General features: G+C 38.5%; 1 protein-coding gene across 7 annotated transcripts in view; it reads left to right on the forward strand.

Annotated features, from left to right (window-relative positions):
* NUMB (NUMB endocytic adaptor protein) overlaps window positions 1-26,712 on the forward strand; it is a 144,175-nt gene that overhangs the window by 91,576 nt on the left and 25,887 nt on the right. For 5 of the 7 annotated variants that reach the window (XM_037031661.1, XM_037031666.1, XM_037031664.1 and 2 more), the window contains exons 5-6: window positions 14,618-14,692; window positions 20,530-20,562. In XM_037031661.1, the coding sequence (XP_036887556.1) occupies window positions 14,618-14,692; window positions 20,530-20,562 (108 nt within the window). The remainder of the gene's footprint in view (window positions 1-14,617; window positions 14,693-20,529; window positions 20,563-26,712) is intronic. The other 2 variants (XM_037031665.1, XM_037031667.1) reach the window with 1 other exon arrangement.

Here is a 26,712-nt window from a genome sequence, read left to right on the forward strand (position 1 = left end):
GCAGTGAGTATGGCCTTGAGTGAGGATAAAAAAATAGGAATAGCATAATACGTTATTTAAATGATTTAAGAACTATCCCAGAATCATGCAAAATTGCGAAACATTTACATTGAATTTGAGGGGAAGATGAGGTTGCTCTCAAACACTGCTATTATTTAACACATTTAGAATCACCTCTGCATAAGAAAATAAATAAAAAACTGTAAATGTAGGAAATGAATACATTTGTTTTGTTAGTTTCTGCATATGATGTCTAGCTGAAAAACCCAAGAGAATCAACTAAAAAGAAATGTTTCAAATGATAGGAAATTGCAGTAGTTTTAGCTACTTGTAAGATATACTAAAATCAATAAACTAAAAAAAAATAGTTTACTTAGAAAATATTATAGGTCCTCTGATTCTGGCAGAATGTGAGTAAGGTAACATAGAAACATTCCTAATACACTGGCTACTTATATACTAAAATCAATAGCTAAAAAAGTTAGTTTAGTTAGAAAATATTATAGGTCCTCTGATTCTAGCAGAATGTGGAGTAAGCCAGCATAGAAATACTCCCAATACCCATGTCTAGAATCACTGACTCCATTTTCAAACTTTTGCTCTTAAAGCACAGCCAAGCATTTAATGAGACCATTCTCCAGTTACCAGAAGTTAAAGCAAGGAAGGAATCATGCCATCTGATGGGGCAGCCTGAGAGGGGGAGTGTTTGTGAGCTGGAGCCTTTGGTTTTAACATCCATTTTCAAGGTCCTAGACTCATAAAAAGCAGATAATTAGAACTGAGAACCCAGCATAGAACCAAAACCTTTTGTAGGCTTTACAATCAATAAAATAGAGAACTAGAAGGAAAAGGAAAAGCAAGAAAAAAGAATCTTGTCTCTCTACTCAGACCCTGGGTTAAAAAAAGAGTCTCCCCAGAGGAAAAAAAATGAAGCTATGAATTTGGACTTTATATGTTAAAGAATAACCTGCATGGTGTGAGAATCCTCAAATTAATATGCAGTAGGTCTTGGGCCCCTAATATAACTGAGGTACCTTTCAGAAGCAAATGTAAAACCACTCTGCAATCCAGAATGCATGGAACTCCCCCAGAAAAATTGAGCTTCAGTGAAGATGAACTTAAAAATTTTTTAAGTTATAAGCCATATGTGGAAATGATCAGCAGATACAATAAAGGATTATACAATAAAAGACAACAAGAGGATTAGCACTTTAAAATCTTGAAACTTAGACTATAAAGGAGACTATAAAATATGTACATATAAAATAATTGAAGACATTAAAAAATGAACTCAAACCATAAGGAAAAAAGGACAATGAAAAAGGAATAGGTAGATTTCACAAAGAATCAAATCTCAGTTTCTAAAAGTGAAAAATATAGTTATTAAAAATGAATTTAGCCCTGGCTGATGTAGCTCAATGGATTGAGCGTGGGCTGCGAACCAAAGGGTAACAGTTCGATTCCCAGTCAGGGCATATGCCTGGGTTGCGGGCCCAGTCCCCAGTGGGGGCCATGTGAGAGGTGACTACACATTGATGTTTCTCTCCCTCTCTCCTTCCCTTCCCCTTTCTCTAAAAATAAAAAAAAAAGAAATAAAATATATTTTTAAATGAATTTAGTGGATTAGACCTAGCTGAAAAGAGAATTGGTAAACTGGAAGATAGATTTGATGAAGTTATCCAGAATGTAGCACAAGGTGATGAAAAAATATGAAAAAAATGAAGAAACATGGATGAACACATTTAAAAGTCTAATAGCACTAATAGGGCTAATGAGACTTCCAAGAGGAAAAAAGAGGATGAACTTATTCAAAGCAATATTTGAATCCTCAGATTGAAGAAGTAAATAGGGTAAATAAAAGTTAGTCTGATACATCTATGTCCAGTTGATTTTTGACAAGCACACAAAGTACACTCAGTGGAGAAAGAATTGTCTCACCACCCATTGGTGCTCAGGCAACTGGGTTTCCACATGCAAGAGAATGAAGTTGGATCCCTACCCACACCACATAAAAAAAGAACTCAATGGATTAATGACCTAAACATAAGATTAAAAGCTATACAACTCTTAGAAGGAAACACAGGGGTAAATCTTCATGACACTGAAGCAATGAAATCTTGAATATATCAAGAGCACAGCAGCAAAAGAAAAATAGATACATTGAACTTCAAATTTAAAAACTTTTGTGCATCAAAGGATGTTTTCTAGGAAGTGAACAGACAGCCTACAGAATAGCAGAAAATATTTGGAAATCATATCTGATAAAAGTTTATATTCAGAATATATAACTTCTCTTACTACTCAAATGCTTTAAAGACAATTTAAAAATGGGCAAAGGATATGAACAGACATTTCTCCAAAGATAATATACAAATGACCAATTAACACATGAAAAGGTAGATGCTCAACATCATCAGTTACTCAAGGCATGCAAGTTAAAATCATGCAATACCGAAGATGGAGGCATAGGTGGAAACACTGTACCTCCTCACACAACCAAATTTAAGGACAACAAAGATTTAGAAACAAAAACACAACCAAACAGACAGAAAAGTGAACTGTACCGAAGTCCGACAACAACAAACCATTCATCCAGACCAGTAAGAGGGGCAGAGTCAGCAGCCAGCAGAGAGGGGTCCTGGCAGGAGGAGGTAGTGATTGGCAACCCCGGGTGGGCGCGGGACAAAAACCCAGTAAGGCTTGCAAGGTGGCTGGCTGACTGTGTTCACACATTCACATGCAGAGAAACCAGGCAGGTTTAAAAACGGTCAGTGAGACAGACCGCACAACCCAGGGCCCCAGCAATGGGAAATAAAGCTTAAAAGCACTGATTGAAAAAACTTTTGGAGGCTGAGGTGCTGGGAGAGGCACCCAGCCTCACAGGAGAGTTTGTCAGGGAAATCCATAGGGTCCTAGAACGTACACAAGCCTGCCCACCTAGGAACCAACACCAGAAGGGCCCAATTTACTTCTGGAAAGTGGCAGAGGGGACCGATATCTGAGAGAGGGGGGAACAAATGCCATAGCTCCCTCTCTGACCCCGCCACCAGTCACAACCCAAGGACTGGGTAGACCCACCCTGGTGAATAGGTGGGAACAGACCACAACATTATGGCTCAAGCAGAAGAACAGCTCAAAGCCCCAGAGCCAATACTTCTAAGCGACCAATAAATAGCCAACCTATCAGATGCACAGTTCTAAACACTGATGATCAGGATGCTCACTGAACTGGTTGATTTTAGTCACAAATTAGATGAAAAAATGAAGGCTACACTAAATAAAACGGAGCAAATTGCACAGGGAACCAATAGTGATGGAAAGGAAACTGGGACTCAAAGCAAGGGAGTGGACCAAAACGGAGTTTGCATGACCAAACAGAAAAGAATGAAGAAACAAGAATTCAAAAAAATGAGGAGAGGCTTAGGAACCTTCAGGACATCTTTAAATGTTCCAATATCCAAATTATAGGGGTACCAGAAAGGGAAGAGGAACAGCAACAAGCGGAAAACTTACTTGAACAAATAATAAAGGCAAACTCCCCCAATCTGGCAAAGGAAATAGACTTCCAGGACGTCCGGGAAGCTCAGAGAGTCCCAAAGAAGTTGGACCCAAGAAGGAACACACCAGGGTATATCATAATTACACTAGCCAAGATTAAAATGAAAGAGACAATCCTAGAAGCAACAAGAGATAAGGGGACAGTCACCTACAAAGAAGTTCCCATCAGACTGTCAGCTGATTTCTCAAGAGACCTTACAGACAAGAAGGGGCTGGAGAGAAGTATTCCAAGTCATGAAATCCAAAGACCTGTATCCAAGATTGCTCTATTCAGCAAAGCTTTCACTTAGAATGGAAGGGCAGATAAAGTGCTTCTCAGATAAAGTCAAGTTCAAGGAGTTCATCATCACCAAGCCCTTATTATATGAAATGTTAAAGGGACTTATCTAAGAAAAAGAAGGTGAAAAATATGAACAGTGAAAGGACAGCAAACTCACAGTTATTAACAACCACACCTAAAGCAAAAGCAATCTAAGAGGACAGCTAGATTGGGAGTGGAACCATAGAAATGGATATCACATGGAGGGTTAGCAACGGGAGTGGGAGGAGGAGAAGGGGGGAGAAGGTACAGAGAATAAGTAGCATAGATGGTAGGTAGAAAATAGACAGGGGGAAGGGCAAGAATAATATGGGAAATGTAGAATCTAAAGAACTTGTGACACATGGACATTAACTAAAGGGGGAAATGGGGGGAGGAAGTGTGCAAGATGGAGGGGAATGACGGGGGGGGGGGAATAAGACAACTGTAATGGCATAATCAACAAAATATATTTTAAAAAAGGAAGTAAAAGGCATCCAAATTGGGAAAGAAAAAAAAATCATGAGATACCACTTTACACCTATTAGGATGGTTTAAGTTTTTGAAAAATTGAAAATAAAGTGTTGACAAATATGTGCAGAAATTGAAACCCTGTTAATATTCATGGGAATGAAAATAGTGTGACACTGTTGAAAACAGCGTGGTAATTCCTCAAAATCTAAACATATAATTACCCCACATGACCCAGCAATTCTCCTCCTAGGCATATAACAAAAGGAATTGAAAGCAGAGAGTAAATGGACACTTATATGTCAGTGTTCACTGCAGCAACATTAATAATAACTGAAAAGTGGAAACAACTGAACTATTTGTGAACAGGTAACTGGAAGAAAAAAATGTGATATATACAACTAGGTCTGTCTGGAGAGAGTCCAGCCATTGTTAATGTAATGAGAACTGTTTGCACGACATGAATGTAACCAGGCAGCCAAGGAGGGTGGACTGGAATGCACATGCATTCACTCCACTAGTCAGTGGGGGTGGTAGACTCTCAAGTGAGCATGTGTACTGTGTGGCAGTAGCACTCAAAATGACAGAGCGAGTAGAACAACAAATCTGCCTCAAATTTTGTGTTAAGTTTGAACATTCTTCCATGGAAACTCTTCCAGTGATTTAGAAGGCTGCAGCTAGGGGCAACTGGTGACTGGCAGCTTCATCACAACAATGTGCCTACTTATGCATCAGATCTCAGTATTTTGATGAAACATCAAATCATGCAGGTGACAGCTCCCCCTACAGCACAGGTTTGGCACCCTGTGACTTCTGGCTGTTCCCAAAACCAAAATCACCTTTGAAAGATAAGAGATTTCAGATTGTGGATGAGATTCAGGCATATATGATTGGACAGCTGATGGCAATTGGGAGAACTGTTTGAGGTCTCAGGGTTCCTGCTTTGAAGAGGAGTGAGGTGTCATTATCCTGTGTACAATGTTTCTTGTATCTTGTATGTGCTTCAGTAAATGTTTCTGTTTTTTGTATTACATGACTTGATACCTTCTGGACAGACCTTATACATGCAACAGCATATATTATTCCACATTAAAATAATGAAGTTCTGGTACATACTATAACTTGAATAAACCTAAGTGAAAGCTCTACACTAAAGGACATATATTATATAATTCCACTTATATGAAATATCTAGAAAAGCAATTTTATAGATACAGGAAGTACATTAGAGTTTACCAGGAGCTGGGGAAGGGAGAACTGGGGAGTTGTTGCTTAATGGTTGTGTTTGAAGTGATGAAAAACTAGGAAATACATAGTGGTGATGGTTGCCCAACCCTGTGAATGTAATTAATACCACTGAGTTGTACACTTTAAATTGGTTTAAATGGCAAGTTTCATGTTACATGTATTTTACCACACTTTTCAAAAATTAATGTAGTCCTGACCACTGTGGCTTAGTGAGTTGGACCACAAATGACAACAAAGATTTAGAAACAAAAACACAACCAGACAGAAAAGTGAAACAGACAGTTGGGTGTCATCCTGCAAGGTGAAAGGTCACCAGTTTTGTTGGGAACCACCCTGCCTGGTTTCAGAAGTTTATAATCCCCCATGGCTAAGGCTGAGTAAAGGACCTTGGGACCATAAGCCGCTAAGGAGACAAAGCTTGTTTTCCTGGTAGGGGCACTGCTTCTGCCCCCTTTTACTATACCCTGCTTGGCCCTGGGTGAATGACTGGTTAGCCCATGACTGGTAAGATTTCTCAAGGGAGGGATGACCTAAGACGGACACAGGCATGAAGGGGCCCTCAGGGAAGGACTTGGGGGGGCTATCGTAAAAGGGGATGATGGAACCTTGCCCCTTGGATTTGACATAGCCTGAGTCCTCATTCTGTCTGTGAGAAGTTTCCTAATCTCTTGGCTGCCTTACTTCCCCCACCTGACTTAAGCCCGAAACAATGCCGGAGGTGGGTGCTGCCCTGTGCCGGAACATGTGGGTTTCCCTGGGGCAATCAGGTCTAGGAAAAAAATGCATACATTCCTGTGAAACCTGCTTTGCTAAGAATACCCTCAGTTTTCTGATAAGGGTCCAAGCATAAAGTGAGTTTCTTTTTCAAGGTTCCTCGGCCCTTTGGCTATCTGACCCTGACCCAGAATAAGCCCTCATAGTTCTTTGTATGTTATCTGTTGTTTGATCCTTACTGCCTGACAATGATTGATGAGCTTTACCTGTATTCGTGTACAAATTGAACCCAGTAAATGCACACTGAGGAATAGGCTCCTGGCCCTTCTCCATTGACAAATTGGCTACCTTTCCTCCCCAAGCAGATCATGTCTTGGTAGACTTATTCTCATCTGTGGCTGATGGGGGGTTCTTCCGGTGAGCCCCCCACACACAGTTTGGTTCCCATTTCCAGTCAGGGCCCATGCCTGGGTTGCGGGATAGGTGCCCAGTTGGGTGCATGCAGGAGGCAACTGGTTAATGTTTCTCCCACACATCATTGTTTCTCTCCCTCTCTCTAAAATAAATAAATAAAATCTTTATAAAAATTAACAGTGTAATATATCAAAAACTATTCAGTTGTATACTTGAAGTGAGTAGATTGTATATTACATAAATTATATATCTTAATAAAGCTACTACAAAATATTAGTCTGTTTCAGACAAGTGGTTGAAAATGGAATCTATAATACCAAAGACTAAGAAAATCTTAAAAGCAGAGAGAAAATGAAAAGTTATATTTTGTATGAATAAAACTATAATGGGTTACATACTTATTAGAATGGTCAAAATCCAAAACACCAAATGCTGGTAAGGATGTGAAGCAACAGCAACTTTTAGTCATTGCTGGTGGGAATGCAAAGTGGTGCAGCCACTTTAGAAGACAATTAGGCAGTTTCTTAGAAAACTAAACATACTCTTAAAATGTGCCTGGCAATCACACTCAAACCAGATGAATTGAAAACTGCCTACATAAAAATCTGCACACAGATGTTTATAGTTGCTTTATTCATAATTGCCCAAACTTGAAAGCAACCAAGATCAAGGTCAGTGTGTGGATGGGTAAATAAACTGTAGTACATCCAGACAATGGAATATTATTCAGCACTAAGAAGAAATGAGCTGTGAAGCTATGAAAAGACATGCGGGAACCTTAAATGCATATGACTAAGTAAAAGAAGCCCATCTGAAAAGGCTGCATGCTGTACAGTTCCAACTATATGACGTTCTGGAAAAGATGAAACTGTGGAAACAGTAAAAACATCAGTGGTTGCCAGAAGTTAGTGGGAAGGAAGAGATGAATAGGAGGAGCACATAGTTTTTTTTTTTAATTCAATTTTTTACTTACTTACATTTAGAAATAAAACCAATCATATTTCAAGGTATCATTTTGCATATGGATATTGTTATTGCTCTCTAGAGTTACACTTTTAATGCCTAAACATAAATAAAAGAATTAAAAACATTTTTGTTTGTTTTTTTAAATATATTTTATTGATTATGTCATTACAGTTGTCCTATTTCCCCCCTTCATTCCCCTCCACCCTGCACACTTCCTCCCCCACCGTTCCCCCTGTAGATTCTGTATTTCCCATACTATTCTTGCCCTGCCCCCTGTCTATTTTCTACCTACCATCTATGCTACTTATTCTCTGTGCCTTCTCCCCCCTTCTCCTCCTCCCACTGCCCTGTTGCTAACCCTCCATGTGATATCCATTTCTATGGTTCCACTCCCAATCTAGCTGTCCTCTTAGATTGCTTTTGCTTTAGGTGTGGTTGTTAATAACTGTGAGTTTGCTGTCCTTTCACTGTTCATATTTTTCACCTTCTTTTTCTTAGATAAGTCCCTTTAACATTTCATATAATAAGGGCTTGGTGATGATGAACTCCTTGAACTTGACCTTATCTGAGAAGCACTTTATCTGCCCTTCCATTCTAAGTGAAAGCTTTGCTGAATAGAGCAATCTTGGATGTAGGTCTTTGGATTTCATGACATGGAATACTTCTCTCCAGCCCCTTCTTGTCTATAAGGTTTCTTTTGAGAAATCAGCTGACAGTCTGATGGGAACTCCTTTGTAGGTGACTGTCCCCTTATCTCTTGCTGCTTCTAGAATTCTCTCCTTCATTTTAATCTTGGTTAATGTAATTATGATATGCCCTGGTGTGTTCCTTCTTGGGTCCAACTTCTTTGGGACTCTGAGCTTCCTGGATTTCCTGGAAGTCTATTTCCTTTGCCAGATTGGGGGAGTTTGCCTTTATTATTTGTTCAAGTAAGTTTTCCACTTGTTGCTGTTCCTCTTCCCTTTCTGGTACCCCTATAATTTGGATATTGGAACATTTAAAGATGTCCTGAAGGTTCCTAAGCCTCTCCTCATTTTTTTGAATTCTTATTTCTTCCTTCTTTTCTGTTTGGTTGTTTCTTTCTTCCTTCTGGTCCACTCCCTTGCTTTGAGTCCCAGTTTCCTTTCCATCACTATTGGTTCCCTGTGCAATTTGCTCCGTTTTATTTAGTGTAGCCTTCATTTTTCATCTAATTTGTGACTAAAATCAACCAGTTCAGTGAGCATCCTGATCATCAGTGTTTAGAACTGTGCATCTGATAGGTTGGCTATTTATTGGTCGCTTAGAGTTATTGGCTCTGGGGCTTTGAGCTGTTCTTGAGCCATAATGTTTTGGTCTGTTCGTGCCTGTTAGTATGAGGGGCTGAGCCCTAGATGTTCACCAGGCCTGGGCAACTCAGTTGCTGGGTTGTGACACTGTATGTGGGGGCGAGGTCAAAGAAAGGCATCGGAGGTCCCCTCTGCTGCTTCCTGCTGCTGGGGCCTGCGAGGTCTGTCTCACTGCTCGCTCCTTTGCCTGGTTTATCTGCGTAAGAATGTGTGCGGTCAGCCAGCTGCCCTGCACCATCACTGGGTCCGACCATTGCTACCCCACACCTGGGATCCGCCAACAGCTGCCTGCGCACCTGGGTCGGTCCAGCCAATCTTTCCTGCCCGACCCCGCTCTGCCAGCTGCTGCTGGCTCAGCCCCTCTTACTGGTTTGGCTGAATGTTGTTGTCAGACTTTCGTATAGTTCAATTTTCTGTGTTTTGGTTGCGTTTTTGTTACTAACTTTGTTGTCTTTAAACTTGGTTGTGCGAGGAGGCACAGTGTTTCCACCTACACCTCTATCTTGGCTGGAAGTCTCCACTTTATTCTTATTCTTAAGTTTTGGTCTGTTTTTTCATTTGAGCAGTAAGTCTTTGTCTCCTCAGTTTGACAGCCTCCCTATGTTTCTGTGTATTAGGTAAAGCTGCTTTGACACCCTGAGTTGGCACACCTGTTATATTATAAGGGGCACAGCCTTAGGTATGCACCATGGCAGTGCAGTCTGCCTTGCCACTTTGCACTGTATGTGGAAGAGGGGTCAGAGAGGAAACAATGCCATTTGTTCGGCTCTCACCCAGTCTCCAGTCACTTCCCTCACTTCCCGAAAGCGACTGCCCCCTTCTAGCTGCTGCCCTGTGCTGATTCCCAGAGTGAGTGGGTTTATGTACCTTGTAGGATCCTGTGGGCCCTTTAAATGGGCTCTGCTGAGAGACTGGCAGTTTCTTCTGCCACCCCAACCCCCACTGGTTTTTGCAGTCACGAGGCTTTTTTTCCCTGCACTAGTACCCTGGGCTGCACGGTCTGGCCTGAGACAGGGATTGCTTGCTTCCCAGTTGTCCCTCCCAGTTTTTATCCATACATGAATGTGAGACTGCCCATTCTGCCACCTCACCACGCCACACTGCATCCTCGCTGCCCCTCCTACCTGTCTGAATGAATGTTTCTTCTTTAAATCCTTGGTTATTGGACTTCTAACCAGTTCGATTTTCTGGCACTTCTGGTTGTTTTTTGTTTTTTGTTTTTGTATTGGTTATCTTTCTTATGGTTGGGCAAGGAGGGAAGCAAGTCTAGTACACCTCCACCTTGGTGGGAAGTATCAGGTTGTTAGCATATTTAAATACTTGTCTTCGGTATTGATAAGTATTTCTAAAGATAAACTTATTCCCTTATTTCTGGTACAGCAAAGGAGACACCTTACAAATGGAGATTTCCCTTACAAAGTAAATGTCTTTTATTAAAGGTAACTTCTACTTGGATTTCAGAGCTTCTCTTTTATGTTGTTTCTTAAAATTAGTCACACTAAAATAACCCGTATGCCAAAGAGACATATTCCGGGGTGACAAAAGTCCGTTCCCCTACAGCTGCTAGGCTGCAAACCTGCACAGCCTGTGACTGCACTGAATACTGTAGGCAATTGTAACACAATGGTATTTGTGTGGTGCATTGCACTAGAATGTTAAGACAGCTAGATGTTACTTGGCAATAGGCATTCTTTGGCTACATTTTAATCTTATGGGACCACTGTTGTATATGTGGTTTGTCTTTGACTGAAATGAAAGATTGTTATATAGGGCCTGATTATGTATCTTCTTGGATTTTATTATTCAGATTCTCACTAAAAGGGTTATACTCTTTCAGTTTAGAACTATATTTAATGCATTATTTGATTCACCATTTTGATGTAGAGAACATCCAAACCTATAGAGAATTTTTATAAGAGTTTATTTGAGCTGAACTGACTACATACCAGAAGCAAGATCTCAAATGCTTCCCAGAATAACACTTTGCTGTTTCTTTTTATACTTGTGTAATTGGTGGGGGTGGGGCATACAGAAGATTACAGGAATTACAAGATTACATGGGATTGGGTTGATTGCAGGGCAGTTAACAAGATTATGCCCTCCCTTGAGGATGGGCTGAAAAAGGCATCTCAAAGGTTTATTAACTTAGATGTACAAAAACAGTGGAGAGAAGATCAAGAAGACAAGTGATAACCAAATGTTGGAGAGGTTGTGGAGAAAAAAGGACCCTCATTCACTGCTGGTGGGAATGTAAACTGATCCGGGTGACACCGGGAAAGTCCACATGCAGGCGTTCGTGCTGCCTGTTGCCACCAGAACCAATAAGCAGAGACAGGGAGTGGATTGTTATGGGCGCCTTATTCAGATGCCGGCAATCTGAGAGACAGCGGTTTATATAACCTAACAGACTGTCTTATATTCCATTTGAAACCCACTCTTTTTAAAAGGAGAAGAAAAGTGTAGGTAAGGGATTTGGAATTCAGGGAAAAGGTTAATCAGGTTAAAAGCTGCAGCATTCTGACCCTGGCTGGTGTAGCTCAGTGGATTGAGTGCAGGCTGCAAACCAAAGTGTCGCGGGTTCGATTCCCAGTCAGGATACATGCCTAGGTTGTGGGCCAGGTCCCTGGTGGGGAACATGTGAGAGGTAACCACACATTGATATTTCTCCTTCCCTTCCCCTCTCTCTAAAAATAAATAAATAAATAAATAATTTTGAAAAGCCGCAGCATTCTTTCATCTGTTGACCAGTGATTCTTTATCTGTGTTCAGGGCTGTGGTCTTGATCTGTGCAGAGGGTGTGGTCTGGAGTCCAGTGGCTCAGGTGCCATCTTGATTGCTTGAGTCCTCCTGAGGCACAAAGGAGGAACTGCCCGTGGTCTCCTGGAGTCCGGGTGGGTCACACCTTCGGTACCTGAAACAATAGCTTTTCATATGCATCAAGTACTAACTTTATTGATACTAACTAAAGCTAAAATTTTCCAATTCTTGAGTCCCCTCATCATAGCCACTCTGGAAAACAGTATGGAGGCTCCTCAGAAATTAAGAATAGAGTTACCATAGGACCCAGCAACCCCTCTTCTGAGTATCTACCCCCAAAATTTGAAAACATGTATTTGCAAAGATATGTGTACCCCATGGTTTTTGCAGTATTATTCATGGTGGCCAAGACAAGAGTTGTGAATGCAAGAGAGGGTTAGCTAAAGAAGATATGGTGCATATATATAATGGAATCTTGTTTAGCCATAAGAAAAGATGAAATATTGCCACTTATGACAACATGGATAAACCTTGAGAATATTGTGCTAAGTAAAAATAAGTCAGAAAAAGCTAAGAACCATGTGATCTGACTCATATGTGAAATATAAAAATGAAACACGGACAACATTATGGTGCTTACCGGAAGGAAGCGGGACAGGGGGTAGGAAGAGGTAAAGGTCCAAATACATGATGACAGATGATCTGGCTTTGGGTGGTGGGCACACAGATCATGTGTCAGAAAGGCACACTTGAAATCTATATAATCATATTAAACAAGGTCACCCAATACATTTAAATTTTTTTTAAATTAAATATTTACAGTGATTAAAAAAGTGGGCAGGGCTCATTTAAAGAAAAGATAACCTTTTACTAGGGAAGTTATAGGTCCAAGGCATGACTCACCCCATTACCTGCCAGGCAGGAATGTATGACCAGGTCCCCCTGTGAGGCTTCTTTCTGTTAGACTTACCACTGTGCCCCTTTTTATCCTCAGCTACAATGTGAGTAGCTGTTTTATTTGCTGTTTTATTTAACGTGTATTCAAAATTATAGATGTTACAATTCTTTAGATATTTAATTATTTTGACCTTAGTTCATGAATTTTGTAATTGAGGCCTCAAGTATTATGTTACCTGAGGTCCAGAAGTTTTCTACATTGGTTTTGTGCAGTTATTCATCACTGAAATGATAAGAGTAAAAATGAAAAATTCAATATATGAGCATTATAAGACTGAATCAGGCTACATGAGGTTGAGCTTTCATTAGCTTAATGACCTTGGACAAGTTACTTAAACTCTGTGTACAGTGGGAGTACATGCATCCCCACTATTTCACCTCCATTCCAGGGCCCAATGGTGGGAGACACAGAGAGGGGGGAAAGCAGAAGGGGGGTTGGCTCCACCTTCCTGGAGTCACAGTTCACCGAACAGAGAGGAAGGTTCCCCTCCCTTACAGGTGTGGTTTCCGTTGCTGCCACCAGCACCACTGCTGCCACAGGATTTCTTGGGGCTAGAGTGCGAGAGAAGAAAAAGAGAGATGAATAAAAGGGAAGAGGATTCCTGTTCTCTTTCTGAGGATGAGAATTTCTCTTACCTGGTCCTTGAGGCAGAGCTGCAGTGCTTTTCCCAGAGTCCTCTCTCTGCCACAGAGGAGGTGCCAGGGAAGGGGGGGGGAGGTAAACTCCTGCCTGCTCAAAAATATCTCTGATTATGGTGTTATTCCCTGATTTGTCTTCTACTCTTTTTTTAAAAATTTATTTATTTATCTTTAGAGGGCAAGGAGAGAGGGAGAGAAACATCTATGTATGGTTGCTTTTTGTGCGTCCCCTGCTGGGAACTGGCCTGCAGGGAACCAGCCTGCAACCCAGGCATGTGCCCTGACTGGGAATCGAATGCGATCGTCTGGTTTGCAGGCCCGTGCTCAATCCACTGAGCTACACCAGCCAGGGATCAGCTTCTACTCTTCCTAGAGGTCTCAAATAGGTGCTCCAGGCATTCTATGCACGTTTTATTGTCTCATTCAGGGGGTAGACAGTAAAGTTTGTCTACTCCATTTTACCCAGAAACAGACCCTCAATTTCCTTTTAAAAAAGAGCATTTACCATATTGCTACCATTCTTTCTGCTTTTCTGATCTAAGACGATTCCCATACTAAGGTACAATTTGAACCCTATTACCACCTTGGGGAAAAAAAGCTTTATTAGCTCTCCATTGCTTCTGAGATTAAGCACAGACTCGTTGTAGCATTCCGGTTCCCCAAGTGCATATACCTCATATTCCGGCCAAATAGTAATAATACTTGCTGATATGTAGTTATCCTGTTCTCCATCTCTCACTTTTATTGAATTCCCTCTGCCTAAAATAGTTCCCTAAACTTTCCATTTCTACCTCCTCAAATGCTACACATCTTTTAAAGCTCAGACGCACGGCCTTAAATTTTGTTTCAGTTTTCTGCCCTACTCTTATGTGTTCCCTGTAAAAGGAGTGTGTGAACTCTTCAGCCTTGGAATAACTGGTATTTTTATTTATGCCTTTTTTAATATTTGCATGTTTTGGGGTGGTTTTTATGTTTAGAGATGCAATAACTTCCTGGCACAGGCAATAGCCTCAAGTCCACTAGATTCAGATAACATTTAGTGCCTACCTCATACTCTTCTATAATAACTTTTTGAGACACTTATTGTACATCTCATTCATTTGAGGACACTGAGGGTAAGTAAAATAACATTTTAACTTTCTACAATGGCTGGGAGTTTCTTGAGTGTAGAAATTTCAATATTCAGTTTTCTACCATCTAATACCTATCATATAGTAGCTACTCAATAAACATAACAAAAGCCCTAACTTTTTTCTTCTTCCTACAGTACCTTGGCCATGTAGAAGTTGATGAGTCAAGAGGAATGCACGTCTGTGAAGATGCTGTAAAAAGATTGAAAGCTGTATGTATTTCATGGTTGCCAGGGTTGGTCTATATGCTGTAAATATATTTTTAAAAGGATTTTGCTCAGTAAATTTTAGTGATGCACAATCCAGTAAGAGCAGTGTTTCTCTTAAGGCAAAAGAAGTGAGTTCACTCACTAATAAAGAACATCTCATGTTGTCCATCCAAAGGTGTAAATTCTGAAGAACAACTTCTTTAATTTAGGCCAGACATTATCCAAAAGATACTTTTGATTAAGAACCCATATTAAACAATGAAATGAGTAATATTCTAAAGCCAGGATAAAACTGTTACATTTAGTATCTTAACTGTGATAACTGGGTTATAAATTACTGTTTTTAAGTCTACAATAAAAAACAGCTTTCAAGGAAAAAATAGAAGATAGAGATTCTGTGATGAAGGCTAGTGAGGTTTACATTTGGGGAGGACCTACTATGGTGACTGCTACTCCCAGTTTCCTCCTCTACACCCTCTAACATGAACGATATATTTCTCTGCCTCTTGCACAAACTGCGTGCGGCACACTTGAAATGGAAAAATCCTATTTTGCGATCAATGTTTACTTTGCCTTTATGCCATAGAACACATTCTAGACACGTGCCTGTGTATTGAATAAAAGGAGAGAATGGGTTCAGAGCTCATAAAGGTTCAGATGAAAGCATTAATTTCATATTTTGGATATATTTGGAAAATGTTTTTGAAAAATCTGACAGCTCCCTTCACAACCTTTCGTCTCTCCAGTGTGTGGCCTCCCCACCCCCACCCACCTTTGCTCTGAAAGCTCTAAGCATTACTTCTGCATGCCCTTCCCCCAAATAGCGTTAAATACTCGTTGCTTTGGGTTTGCTGGTATGGGGGCTGCCACAAGTTTGGCTACTAATGAGTGCTTTTTTTCTCAATTTACGTAATAATCAGAACTTTTCTGCTTCTTGATGCATTTTGTATGACCTTTTTTCTGTAATTCTTCAGTATAAAAGATATAAAATCAAGAAAGCAACCACTCAGAGAAGTGGATTATATCTTGGAAGAAATGCCTGAGTCTGTTGTAGAAGGAAAAAGAAGGAAAAAATAACTGATTATACTATGCAAAGAAGTAATGAACTAAAAACTAAACCAATATAGACAGCAGAACATGTATGTACACACACATGCCCTTTACCTTAGATTTTGGTTGTTTAAGTTGTTAAACAATTAAAGCCCTCCCGAGTCTGTCTTTGCCCTCCAGTGATCATAATGTTAAAGGGACTTACATCCATGTATTTATAGTTTTATAAATTGTAGAACTATAGTTTATAGGCTTGCCATGTCTACCTGAATATATTCCCCAATTAAATATAGCTACGGATATTGTAACTTTATAAGAAATATAAATTCAGTCTCCTCTTTAACAAAATAATTTTAAGTTTGCTAGAAAAATCAGTTTAGCTAAGAATATTTTAAAAAGTAATGTAATGATCTGCCCTATAGTCATTTAAAAGACATTTTAAACACCATAAACTAATGACTAAAAGCAACAGATGAAACTATGACAGACTAGATACACCTGAAACAAACTATAGTTATTAAAATCTTGTCACTTCTATAACTTACTGTTAGAAGGTCACTGTGGAATCAGCCTTTAGAAAGTCTCTTAACTCAGTGTAGCTTCATGTTCACTCTCTAAATGAGGAAAATCTAGGGATGGTTTAAATTTCCCCAGAAGGTATGTATTAAGAAATGACATTTAGTTGTTTAGTGAGCAGTGAACCTTCTTAACTGTCTAGTTATATTTTAAATGTCCTTTTAAATAGAAAACATCTGTTTATTATATAGGTAGTGAGAATTCATTGTATAAAATCCAAAGGGACAAAAACCGTATATAAAATCTCTTGCAATCCCAGAGATAGCCACTGTTTGCCAGGTTTTAAAACCATTTTTTTAGTTGAGTGAATGTTTTTGTTTTATTTTACCTCTTTGTATTTTTGGCCAAGATTATGAGCTATAAGCATGATTGAGTGCAGGACTATTTAAATAATAAAATTTAATGGGTTTTTATTTTCACTAGAATTAGAAACCAAATTGCCATTTGGATTAAAACAGTGCCTGGCACATAGTAGCCACTCAAAAATATTTCTGGAGTGAATGCAGAAAACAGTTCAGTCCTCAAAAGGTGGTCAAATTGAATCTCATAATAATTACCATAAGCATAATCATTTTTCATGTTTAAAATTTATAAAATCCTTTTGCATATTCTAAAGGATCCTTATTTCCCTGTGGTATTTTATGACTAAAATGAAGTTTTATATATGTTGATCATTTTTCTGCACATACTTAAACTTTTGAACTTTGAGGGGAAATTGACCATTTCTGAAATTTTCATTCAAGAAGTTCTTTAAAATTTTTCAGACCACCCCTATCTAGGAGACTTGGAGTGAAGGGTTACGATTTTTACATAGGGAAACGTGTTTTTAAAACCAAGGTTGAATTGAACGCAGTGCCTCCACCCTGACGAGCGTACAGTTCTTTAGTGCTCTTCATTCTGCTGCTGCTACCGCACCATCGGGAGGCCGCGGCGCTTTCACAGAACTGTGTGCTGGGGTAAGAGCCTGACTTCAGCAAGTGGTTGCAACAGTGAAAAATATTTCTGAATTTATCAGAAGTAAAAATGCAAACAGTTCCTGAATCAAACACCCTTGGCTAATACTTTCATTCTTACCGACTATACGTGAGCCAATTTTCAGCCCTGGGTACTCTTATTTGACACATATTTCTGCAACTAAATCAGTTTAAATCAGTTAAAAGAACGGAAGTTAAGTTTTAAAGTAAAACCTTTTTATTTTCATTTTTGACAAGTTACTAAAAAATGTAAAATACACAGGAAGTTTTACTAGATACCTATAGCTGTTTTGACTGTTAATTTTTCAACATATTTTTTCAAATGGGAAGTCCTAATGTTTAAGTAAAAAGCTACTAGCTTTTACTGTGTGTCCCATTCAAATCAATAAACACTCCATCAATGACATTCATATTCTAGTATCTCGTCCTACATTGTACTGTCAGGTATGCATATTTAAAGTAATCTTTAATTAAAAATAAAAATAAAATAAAAATGAGATTTAATTTTTAGGTAACTGATGTCAATTTTCTATTTATTACACTCAAACTTTCCCCTTGTATAATGCTGTACTAAGAAGGCTACAGAAGTTGGAAACCTTCAGCTTGTTGTTCTCAGATCCTATTAGTCCACAGAAATTCATGACTTCTGTCTTCACATTTGTACTGTGCAGAAATTGCTAGTTGCCTTCCCTCTGACCGAACATTGATCCTAACGGACATCTATAATCTATAACAAACATCTATGATTAGGTATACCAGATGCTTATGTTTTGCCAAAAGCTGTGTCTCTGGAGGTGTTTGTTTCTGTTTACATAATAGATCATAAAGCATGCTCTTAGAGTTTCACAGAAATGCAAGCAAATGTAAAAGTGTACAACCTGTGTATTAAAGGAAAATTGTGTATCTGTGGAACTAGTTTAAACACCAATGTTTTTAAAATTTGAAGACTTACATAGTTCAGATGTACCAGTTAAGTAGCAAAGTAAACATCATAAATTTATCACTTAAATGATATTTAAACTAAAAATCTAATATTCTAGTGCTTTTTAAGTTTGTGAGGAATTGAGGAAGTACAGTAGTTTGCAACATAGCTTGCTTTTTTCCTTGTAGTTCCTGAAAATTTAGGATTATTTTAAATTAGAAGTTATCTGCAAATGTAATATTTTCAAATGAAAAGATACTATAACTAAACAAGGTAGTGTTTGAAACATATGCTTCTCAAAGCCTACATATATTTCAATTGTTTTTTACTTTGTATATGTAGAGTTAGTTATAGCTAACTAACTTGTGCCATAATTTCACAAATTAGCCACTTAGGGATTTAGATTGTATGAGATATTGTCTGTGGACAATCTGTTGTTCATTTTCAGTGTCTTTACATCACAGTCAGTGCTGGGGGAGAAGTAATGTCAGTCTGTTCTGTAAAGAATGCATCGGGCCTTTGGTTGTCTTGCTCAGCACTGATCCAAGATGCCCTTCCTTTTGAAAGGTCCTTTCTTCCCATTGTCTCTGTAAGTGTCTCTTCCTCTGTCTTGGTTTAAGACTAGTTTCATTATACTACCAGTTTCTAATATGTTGGGTTTTTTATTCACTATTTGATACATTTTTCTAATATATGTTTTTGTTTTAGCAGGTAAAAGAATCATAACTTAATTGTTTCTTTAAAACAATATTCTCTAATAACTATCTTTTTATGCATTTTGCACGTCAACCTTTTTCATTAACATCTGAGATCTTTTATGAAAAGAAGGCATACTCCATGTTTAACAAGCGCTTTTCTGGGAGCTGAATTAAATATTAATGGGCTTCTTTCCCTCACCTCACTGTCCCTTAAGAATGGTGAATCTGTTAACTTTGGCTGCATCCTTAAAAGCTGATGGTTGCTCAGTCTAACAACAAGGGTCACCAAACTTGGCAGCAGAAATGGAGTTAGTCTTACTGTGAGACCTACCCCAATTACTTTATTATTTTTCCAGCTTAAGTTCAAAACAGTTTATGGAAATATTTGATACTGTTTGTCATTTTCAGAACTTTGGGAGCAAACAAACCATTTAGTGTTCGAATGACTATAAATTGTCTGAGAGAATCAAATTTCAATACAGTTGTTTTTTTTTTCTAGACATTTGCCCGTCGTTAAAAACTAATTATAAAAAGTAAAGGTTTAAAGTGTAGTTTAACCAAAACTAGGAAAGATAAAGGTAATGTAGCTTGGGTGAATTAGAACCCATCTACTTTGCATAAATTCTTCAGATTTTAAATGGTGACCAGTTTTTAAAGTTTGTATATGCTTAAAAATTGGTGCTGGGACCATAGCTAGCTATGTCTCTCTCATGTACTTATAACTGTCCATGCAAGTTTCTTTATTCTAAAACAGTACATTTAAAAAGAAAACAAAACTCTATTCCTTATATTTCAGTTGTTCACAGATGCGGTTATGTTCTCATATATTTGTTTTCTCTGCTCCAGTGAGATCATTAGCCTTGTGTTTTTTATAGATGATTTATTCTATGTTTGGAATAGAATTTATTTATTTATTTATATTTTTCCCATTACTGTTTATCCTGCTTATACCCTCTTCCACACACCCCCCAACTGCTGGAATAGAATATATTTATTATTTCCCAGATTGTCATGGAATTGATCAGCACACGTACAGATTAATCCTAATGCATAAGTAAGCATTGTCTAAATGACCTCTTGAACTCAGCAAGAAAAAGTCGGACAAGGACCCTTGCTGTGCACTTATAATTTAATATTTTGTGTTGCTATGTGATTATGTGGTCATTTGAATATGAATTGGCTTTTTAATTGATGATTTCCACATAACTGACCACTTTTCAATTGAAATATGTATATGGAACTAATCTTCTGTTGACTACTCACTATTATGAAATTTAAAATACAAATCTCATAAAACTAGTATGTTGTAATCTTTTTCTCTGCTACCAAATTTGGATAATCTCTGTTTTAAAAGTAAATAGAGAACACTACACTAACTGGTTGCTCTGCATGGATACAGGCTCTGATTTCTCCTCATTCTTTCCACGGATTCTTAAGCCACACACAGTATGTTTCCCTGCATTTTCATGTCACTCCTTGTATGGATAACTCTTTAAAACTCACCCCCCCCTTCTCCTACTTTGCCCTTTACCCAACTTCCTTATGTGCTTATTGGTGTGAAACCCTGGGACATTTAGCCTATACAATAATAGCACTCGACTTGTCCCCCTGTTCCTCCAGGAAAGGAAGTTCTTCAAAGGCTTCTTTGGAAAAGTAAGTTTGATGCCACATTTGTGCTTGTTTTATAAGGAGTTACACCCCTAGTATAGCGCTGATGTATTTAAAAAAAAAAAAAGAAATACAGCTTTGGTACCTCTATAATACAGGAATTGATTTGACTATATATGGAAATTAATGAATTAGAAAGTTGCTATCTATGATATTACCTATGTCTGTTGATAAAAAATCTGATGATTCCTAGGAAAGTCCAATAAATAAATAAAGTAGGTTAAAAAAGGATTGTCTCTTTAAGACTAGGCGTTAAGTTTAATTTGATCTTGTGGAACTATTTATATTAGCATATTAGCTGAATTTTTCACAAGTGGATTTTACTTACTGTTCAGTATTGACAGAAAAATGGGAAGAAATAATTAAATTCAAGTGAAAATTAAATGTTTCCCAATTTTTATACTCAACACTATTTTTTCAATCTAAGTTAAATTTCAGGTGAAGTAATTGAAAGTACATAAACTTATCTTTGGGGATCCTATGATTTTTAACCTGGGCTACTTACTTATGTAAGAAAAACTATTTTGATTAGTTTACCGAATATCTGTTATATGTGGAGTGTTCTGTAGATGCTTTTCAAGTAATGACTGTTTAATGTTCAGATTTCCTTAGAATTAATATATGTACAAGTAGGTAAATACATTTGTAACATTTTCGTGTCCACATTTAGTTTTGAGTGTTACAAAATAATACAGACTGCGAAAGTATAAGAAGAAACTGCTATCATCAGATAACAATGTAAATTACTAAAAGGTTATGTGAATATAAAAATCCCATCACAATTATTTTTACACAGGTTTTATTACTTTGAAAATTTGTTTTATAAAGCAAATAGTTCCCATTTCCTTCTCAAGTAAATATTTTAGTAATAACCCATTTTTACATGTTCTTGTTTAGGGTACCTTTATATTAATGTAGACAAATTTGAAGGATTTTTAGAGTGAACGGTTTTAGTTACTGCTGTCAATCTGAAGTGAAAAGTTATAGAACTGACTCACCACACATGTCACCATAAAATTTTTAATAGACATTTTGAGTCTGAATCAAATTAACAGGTTCATAGTATGTGGGATCATATCTAGAATAACTAGTTCTGTTAACATTTCCATTATTGTTAATTGGAACTTAATTGTTAAGGAAATGTTTTTTGTGGAGTGCTTATTCTTTTCCAAATAGAATTTCTCAAAACAATCCCACATCACCACAGTTATTACACAACTTTTATTTTCCAAGTGATTAGTTTTTAATATGTCTATTATAGTAAAACAGCCTTGTCTATGAAGGCTAGGTTGTTGACATTTACTTCATATATAAACATGTTAAAGATAGATTTTTTGAAGTTTATAATATGGTGTTGAGAAACAAAGGCAGGTCTAATCTCAGCATCAGTCCCAAGGCGGCAGTGTTCCCTGCTGTCCACAGTGGGGCCCTTGCCCCGCTAGGGGAGAGCTGGACGGGACCTTTTCACTGTGTGACACTGCATGTGTCATGTTTTGACACATGACAAACCTGGATGGCACGAAAAAAATTATGAATCATCTCACTTCCTCTTTACAATAACCTTGAAATTATTATTCTCCCTAATGTGCAAGAAAATGGAGGATTTACAGAGGCTAAGTGACCCACCTGAATTCACAGATACAATAAGTGGGAGAAGCTAAGGCTTGGATGCAGATAATCTGACTCCGGCGCCCACACTCTTAATCACTGTACCGTACAGTTGCTCTGTTTCCATATCATTCACAAGCAGACTTTAAAAGGTTCAACTTTAAAGGATGCTAATAAAAAAAGAACTTCCTGGAAAATTATTTTTACTCCCTGACTTCTTTTAAAAGTAGTAGTTAACTTTGGATTTATCTTTAGTTAATTTACTTTTTTATTAGTTAACGCTTTAAAGAGTCTTTTTTAGTGATTCAAATTAACATACTTATTTTAGAGATATTTAAATCATATTAGTGAGGTTGACACCCACAGGACTGCCTTAAAAGGTGCTAAGTAATCCCGTACTGGCATCCGTGTACAAATGCGGCTGTCAGATTGTTTTCTTAATGTTATTGCTGGGGAATTCTTTTGATGGCAGGGCGATTTTTTTAAATATACGATTTAAAAAATTACAGTAAGTCATTCAGAGAGTTTGAAAAACCAAGGCGGGGGGAACAAAAACATCACTCATAATCTTAATTTGAATTGTGGTTTTAAATGCAAAACTTTACTTTGGGGCCTTTTAAATCTTCCAAGTTGCCATCATTCAACTCAAGTCCACACTGCTCTATGAGAAATAGGCTGGTGAAAGAGACTTGGCTGTTGAGTTTGCTAGATCAGTTGTGGTTTGACGAAAGCTGAAAATGAAGAATCTCATAGAATAGTATGTGAGAGGGAGTTTTTAATCCAGCACAGTTCCCTATAAAGTTTGGTTTTTTCCTTAGCCTTCACATCATGTGTGACTTAATGGTCCAGCATAACGAGAACAACAGATATTAAGAAATGTTTCCATCAAACACATTTGGCATGAAAGTAGATAGATGTAAGAATTATTAGCTCTGATTCTGAATTCGTAAGTCATGGCCGGGAGGACTGCTGCTACTTTTCCCTAAGTTGCACCCTGGACCTGACTGCACGGCCACTTCCTGTTCCTGCCTCCCCTGCTGTTGGGAGTCCCAGAAGCTCCATCCATAGGGAACAGGCACTGGCTCTGTTACTAGCCTCTGTCATTAACCCATTGTAAGTTTATACACATCTTAAAGGAGGTAGGAAAAAACTCAGAACCTGAAATAACTTTTCCCACACTAGCCAATTAAATTGCTCATTATTTTAGGGAAGTCAAGAATGTAATCAACTTTTCAGGAAGTGTTTTATGCCTCTTCATTTGTGTTTTTGTCCATACTAGACCAGTACTTTATAACCAAGTAATTATAGGGCATTTAACATTTGAAAAGGATTTTATAATCTTAATATATTTGAGGAACCCCATGAGCTAAGTAATCTATATTCCCTTTTCTGTGAGGAACTAACTGAACAAAGAGATATAAAATGCTTAAACCTCCATATTAGGTCTCTTTTTAAAGCTGTTGTATCAGAAAAACTCAGTTCACTGTACCTCCTGTGAGTCTTTTTCCTGTGCCTCCCGTACTATTTACACAGAATATTTCACTTTTGGTCACCAAACACGTGGAGATTTTTCGCACACCAAGCAGTTCTCAGCAACACCAGCTGGGTACCTGCGACTGAACTGAACTCTGACACCGTCCACCTGGAGATAGTGTCGGCTGCACAGGGTGAGGGCTCAGTCCCGCAACACTGCTCCCACCTTATTTCAGATGCTGCAAGTCCTAGGTCCCCAGGTTGCTCACAACTTCTGTCCAGTTGTTTGGCTACAAATCAAAGGTTCCCATGACCTCTCCCTCAGGTTTGATTAGTTTGCCAGAGCAGCTCACAGAACACATGCAGACACACCAGTTTAACAAAGGAAGTGATAAAGAATACAGATGAAGAGCTACATAGGGCGAGGTCCGGGGATCCCAAGCTCCAGAGTTTCTGTGCCTGTGGAGTTGGGGTGCGTCACCCTCCCAGTGTGGATGTGTTTGCCAACCTGACAGCTCTCTGAACCTCTTAACTTTGGGATTTTATGGGAGCTTTCTCACCTAGGCATGATTATTACTCCATTTTTAGTTCCTCTTCCCTCTCTGGAGAATGGAGGGTGAGGCTAAAAATTCCAAGCTTCCAGTCAGAGCTTGGTCTCTCTGGTGACCAGCCCTCATCCAGGGGCCCACCCAGAATCACCTCATTAGACCAAACGATGCTCCTAGTGCTCTTAACACTCGGAAAATTCCAAGGAGTTGGAGAGCTCTGTGCCAGGAACTGGGGACCAAGACCAATATGTATTTTCTATTATCTTACAAGCATTTACTTATGTTTATATAGAGTTTTATATGTTTTGATATCCTTTGACCTACTTTCTTATTTGCTACTCAGAACACCTCCATGAATTAGACAGGATAGTTCATGAAACTATATTTTACAAATGAATGAATTAGCTCAAAGAGGTCACCCAGCTAGTAGTCAATGGCAGTGCCCACCCCGAAACCAAGGTTTTCTGAAACATAGTACAGAGTCCTTTCACCAACCCTATATTAATGTTCTGCCATTCAAAAGTATTGGCCTTTGCTGTCCTCGGGTGAACCTTAATTAAAATAAATGAAGAAGGGCCTAATGCAGAGGACACAGATTGTTCAAGGGCCTGAATGCTTCCCACAAACATGTGTTGTATGGCCTGTGCAGTTTATAACTTGGAACTAGTTGCCAGTATTCCAGACATTGAAATCTTGCACGTAAAACCTAGGATATGTTTAAAGCAGATACTCACTGACCTGCATCCATGCCCACATGCTCTGTTTTCCCTCCTATTTAAGGGACGACATGCTGCTGGCTGTGGCCTCTCCTCCAGTAGATTCTAATCATCCCAGCTCCTATTTATTCCAGCAGTGCTACCCGCCTCCTCCACCATCAGTTTTTTTTCTCTAGTGGATTGTCCACTAGTATGAAAACGAACCATCCTTTTAAAATAAGGTTTCTTCTTAGTGCCTAGAGTTCCTCTTCTCCCTGCCTTTGTTAAGCCCATTTCCTCAGACTTTTGCCCCCATCACTCCACCAAAGCTGTTCTCGTCAGTTCTTCCTCTGTATCACTATTCCAATGGTTTCGTCACCTTACTCAGCCTATCAAGAGCATTTGACATAGCCCATTCCTCCCCTTCCTTGAAGCACTCCGTTTCTTTGGAGTTCAGGGATCATATTCTTGGCTTTTTCTTACAACGCTGCCTACTTTGCTGTTTGGTTTATATGTGCTACCATCCTTATTTGGGGGGAAAGCCTTTAAAGGCCCTTTGCACTTAAGAAAATGCAGGAAATAGAGTAGATTAGTGTCCTGGGTTAAAAGTTACTCTCAGTGAAGCAGCCTTTGGAGATTGTGGCAGTCTCAACTCCTATAGAAAGCTGCGTTTCTTTCCCTTCACTGTTTCGTCCTTTGAGGAATATTCACTGTATCTTGGAATTACAGTATAAAATCTGTTTATTACACGATTCTGTTCAGAAATTCAAATGCCATCAAATTATAAGACGGTAAGGCTTTTCTCCAGTTAAAAAAAAATGAAGCCAAGTTTTCTGTGACAGCAGAGAAGTCTCTTGATTATTTATTACAAGGCACACCATGTCATGGTTGGTTGCCTGTTAATACATTATTACTCTGTAATGACTGGGTTTTCTTAGTGTGCAGATGTGCACAGAAGGACTGACCTGTGATTCTTTACCCGTTGGATACCCTTGAAGGTCTCTTTGGTTTGTAGCAGAACTTTGTGAAAGCAAATCACTGTTGCTCAGCAAGCGTGACATGCTCTGCCCCTGCTGCCCGAACTGTTGGCTGCTTTGTCATAGCTCATGGCTCTGCCAGATTACGCTTCCGTGTGTCTTTATAGCATTTCTTCACGCCAGCTTACATTAGAACATCCGCTTAGCCTTTTTGCTCTTAGCTGTCATGTGCCTAGCAGAATTGTCTTGCCTCCAAATATTCTGTTTATGTTGATTAATTGCATGCTCTTATCTCACTGGGATTTGGGGGATCATAGAACTTTAGAACTGGAAAGCACCTGAGATCTGAGTCACAGTTTAAAATAATAGGAGGTAAGCACATTTGAAAACAACAAAAACAGAAAAGAAAAATAATTCAGGGATACAATTTCAAACAGATTTAATATCTCAATGTAATGAATTCTCTTCAAAAAGATTTAATTAATGACCACTTCTTAGGGATTATGGTGATTTATGTCAAGTTGGCATACTGTGGCACCCTGCTTGTTTTGGTGAATAAAGTTGTATTGGAACAAAACTATGTTCATTTGTTTACGTATTGTCAGTGGCTGCTTTTGTGCTCCTGTGGCAAAGTTCATAGTTCTGACATAGACCGTATGGCCTGTGAAGCCTTAAATATTTATCTGGTCCTTCACGTACAAAATTTGCCAGTTTCTGATTTAAACAATTTAAAATTTTATTTCCCCAACCAGAAATCTGAAGTACTTTCCTAGATAACACCAATATGTAAAATGAAAGAGTACCTATAAGAGTCTGTCAGCCTACTGAGAATAT

Source organism: Sturnira hondurensis, unplaced genomic scaffold (genome assembly GCF_014824575.4).
Source record: "Sturnira hondurensis isolate 20B ecotype Veracruz unplaced genomic scaffold, ASM1482457v3 Scaffold0021143, whole genome shotgun sequence".
In the NCBI taxonomy this organism is placed as follows: Eukaryota; Metazoa; Chordata; class Mammalia; order Chiroptera; family Phyllostomidae; genus Sturnira; species Sturnira hondurensis.